This window comes from Trichosurus vulpecula, chromosome 8 (genome assembly GCF_011100635.1).
Source record: "Trichosurus vulpecula isolate mTriVul1 chromosome 8, mTriVul1.pri, whole genome shotgun sequence".
Lineage (NCBI taxonomy): Eukaryota > Metazoa > Chordata > Mammalia > Diprotodontia > Phalangeridae > Trichosurus > Trichosurus vulpecula.
The window spans coordinates 45,084,989-45,088,596 of NC_050580.1; the positions used below are offsets into that span (position 1 = coordinate 45,084,989).

Sequence of the window (3,608 nt, forward strand, 5' to 3'; positions counted from 1 at the left end):
GATATTGATACCTACTTTCTGCATTGCAAGTGCACTCCTTCATTTCCATCCATGGTAAACATTAAGTATGATATCTGGTTAAAATCAGGCAATAAAAATATATATATTTTTTTCCTTTCTCAGGTTTTCTTCATTGGCCACAAGTGCTCAGTGCATCCATCAGGTGGCCATCAAGGAAACAACAGTCACTAGTGATCTTCCAGCTAATATGGACTAATCAGTCCCCCAGATCTTTGGATTAATCATCTCCCAAACCCATGGCTCTTAATAACCAGACATGGGTCACTGAATTCATCCTACAGGGCTTTTCTCAAAACCCTCGCCTTGAAATCTTCTTCTTTTGTCTCTTTCTGTTCTTCTATGCCCTGGCACTTGTTGGCAACTCCCTCATTATTGCTTCAGTTTGTGTCACTTCAGGTCTTCATACACCCATGTATTTTTTCCTGATCAACTTGGCATTGTTGGATATCACTTGCACAACCACAGTGGTTCCCAAGTTGTTGGAGAACCTGGTGGATGAGAAGAAAGCCATCTCCTTTGTTGGGTGCATGATTCAGGTCTACATCTTCTCTTGGGCTTTAGCTTCTGAGCTCCTTCTCTTCACAGCTATGGCTTATGATAGGTATGTGGCCATTTGCCGGCCCCTACATTATAGCACTCTGATGAACAACAAGATCTGTGGAGTGTTGGTGACTGGGCTGTGGATTGTGGGTGGGCTGGTTTCTGGAATGCACACAGCAATGCTGGCACAATTGTCTTTCTGTGGTCCTAATGTAATTGATCATTTTTTCTGTGAGATCCCCCCAATCTTGATGCTATCTTGTTCCTCAACAAAAGTGAATGTGCTTATGACCCTTGTGACAGACCTCCTCTTGGTTGGTACCAATTTCTTTCTGACCATAATGTCCTATGGCTTTATCGTTGCCAACATCTTGAAGATCCGGTCTGAAGAGGGGAAGAAGAGAGCATTCTCTACTTGTTCTTCCCACCTCATGGTGGTCACGATGTTCTATTTTGCTGTATTTTGTGCCTATATAAGTCCAAGTGCCAGCTATTCTCCTGAAAAAGAGAAGGCTGTAGCAGTGCTGTATACTACCTTGAGCCCTGCTGTAAATCCACTAATCTATACTCTGAGGAACAAGGATGTCAAAGAAGCCCTAAGAAAACTCTTTGTGAGGTGGTTCTTCTTTTAGGGTGCCTTGAAGTGCCAATGCATTTCAGATTCTGTGTCCTTTCTCTGTCAGGGAGTCTTAATCAAGGATCTATGAACTTAAAAATATTTTTCTTGATAACCCTATTTCAACATAACAATGGTGTGCCAGATAGAGTATTGGACTTGCAGTCAGAAAGATAGGAGTTCAGATCCTGCCACATGTACTTCCTAGCTTGAGCCAGTCAATAACTTCTGCCTGTCTCAGTTTGTTTTTCTGTAAAATGAGGACAGTAATAGCACTTCCGCCTCAGGGCTATTATGATTACAAAATGGGATAATATTTATAACATATTTTGAAAATATTAAAGAGTTGCATAAATGCCATAATTATTACTCCTTTTGTTATCCATGTATTCAAATAAAATAAAAGGATTGCTTTGAGAAGGGGTCCATAGACTTCACCAAAATTCCAAAGGGTTCTACAATAAAAAAAATTAAGAACTCCTTCTCTAAATAGTCATAAATGAAAGGAAAATGAAAATCACTACAAATGTAAACTTTGTGATCACTACTATTGAAGACTTATGTATAACAATATGTATTTTATGTTGCTGTCTCATTTTATTTGATTAAACTTTTCAAAGTTTGAAATATCAGTGACTCATAATCTCTTCCACAGATTCTTGGAATGGGTTGGGACTATATTATTTTATGTAATTCATCCCCCTGTCTTCAGGTACAAGTAAGTAAAAAATCAATCTAGCTAGAGTGTTTTCAGTGGTAATAATGACTCAGCAGTCTAGAAGACCATGACAATTCCTTCCACCTTAGCTTTTGTGATTCCTAGACGCTTCAAAGCTCAATTTCCTTTTTCTTATGTGACTTCTTTTTCCCACCTCACCTCTTGCATGTTTTCCCTCCTAGACTTGGCTGATGAGGGCTGACTTTGGGTAGTTTTCTTGAATGGTAGGTTAGTGTCCCAGGACACATGGTATTAATCAGAATTGCTCAGGGATGCTTCAAACTATCTAGGTATGAACAGGTAGCAGAGAGAAGCATTGGCTGGGCTGAGCAGTTGAGAAGGAGACGGCTCTCAGGCAGAGGTCTGGCAGTCCATGTGAAACAAAGTGGCCTTACCATTATTTTATTATTATTTTCTTAAGTCTTCTAAGGCTAAAAGTAGAGGAAACAGGGTATTGAAAATGAAAGATGGTTGGAATTTAATTGGTGTGCTCATCTATGTAACTAGGCTAGGTTCAGAGTATGAATTTTATAGAATTTTGGATCTGGTTTTGTGAGGGGCCTCAAAGGCCATCTAGTGCCACTTCCTCTCCTTATAGAGGAGGCAACTGAGTCCCAAAGAGGTAAGTGACTGGCCCAGTATCATTCAGGTAGTGAGTTACAGAGGCAATATTTGAGCATAGGTCCTTTGAATGGTTCCCGTTTCAATGTAAAATTTTATTTTATTTTTAATTTGTGGAAAAAAGCAAACATTTCCATAACAGTATAATAAAAAAGATAATTGCACATGAAACTGCAAATTTGCTGTGCATGACTTTTTATTCCTTAAACTTTATGACAAAATTATCATGTAAATTTCTTTTTTCCCCTTCTTTTCTTCCCTATTCCACCCACCCTAGAGATGGCTACCATTAGACACAAATAGGTATATATATGTAAAATTATTTCATATGTACTTCTAGTTATCAGTTCTTTCTCCAGATGCAGATGGCATCTTTCTTCATATGTCTTTTATAATTAATTTGGATATTTATAATAGTCAAAATAACATTTATTCAAAGTCTTTTTTAAAAGAATATTGCTGTAACTGAATTCAATGTTCCCTTGGTTCTGTTCATTTTGTTCTTCATTATTTCATTCAAGTCTTTCCATGTTTTTCTAAGATCATTGAAAGCATCATTTCTTATAGCAAGGTAGTATTCAACTACAATCATATACCACACAATTTGTTCAGCCATTCCTCAATTGATGGGCATCTCTGAAAGTTCCAGTTTTTTACTAACACAAAGTGGAATGCTACAAACATTTTACAATATATAGGTTCTTTTCATTTTCCCCTAATTATCTTTGGAAATAGACCTATTAGTGGTATAGTTGGGTTAAAGGGTATAGGCAGTTCAATAACTCCTTGGGCATAATCCCAAGTTGTTGTCCAAAATGGTTGGACCAATTCACAATTCCACCAACAATGAATTAGTGTCCCAATTTCTCTGCATCCCCTAAAACATTTATGGTTTTCTCCCTCAATATTTTTAGCCAATCTGTAGGTGTAAAAATATATCTCAGGGTTGTTTTAATTTGCATTTCTCTAACCAACAATGATTTAGAACATTTTTTCATATCACTATAAATTGTTTTGATTTCTTCTTCCAAAAAATGCCTGTTCATATCCTTTGACCATTTATCAACAGGGGAATGACTTGTATTCTTAAAG

General features: G+C 37.3%; 1 protein-coding gene across 1 annotated transcript; it reads left to right on the forward strand.

The window, feature by feature from the left end:
- The first annotated feature begins 257 nt into the window (after positions 1-257).
- LOC118829489 (olfactory receptor 13A1-like) lies at positions 258-1,193 on the forward strand. Its single transcript, XM_036736491.1, has one exon. It carries the CDS (start codon positions 258-260, stop codon positions 1,191-1,193), a length of 936 nt encoding a protein of 311 aa, XP_036592386.1.
- Positions 1,194-3,608: the final 2,415 nt, after the last annotated feature.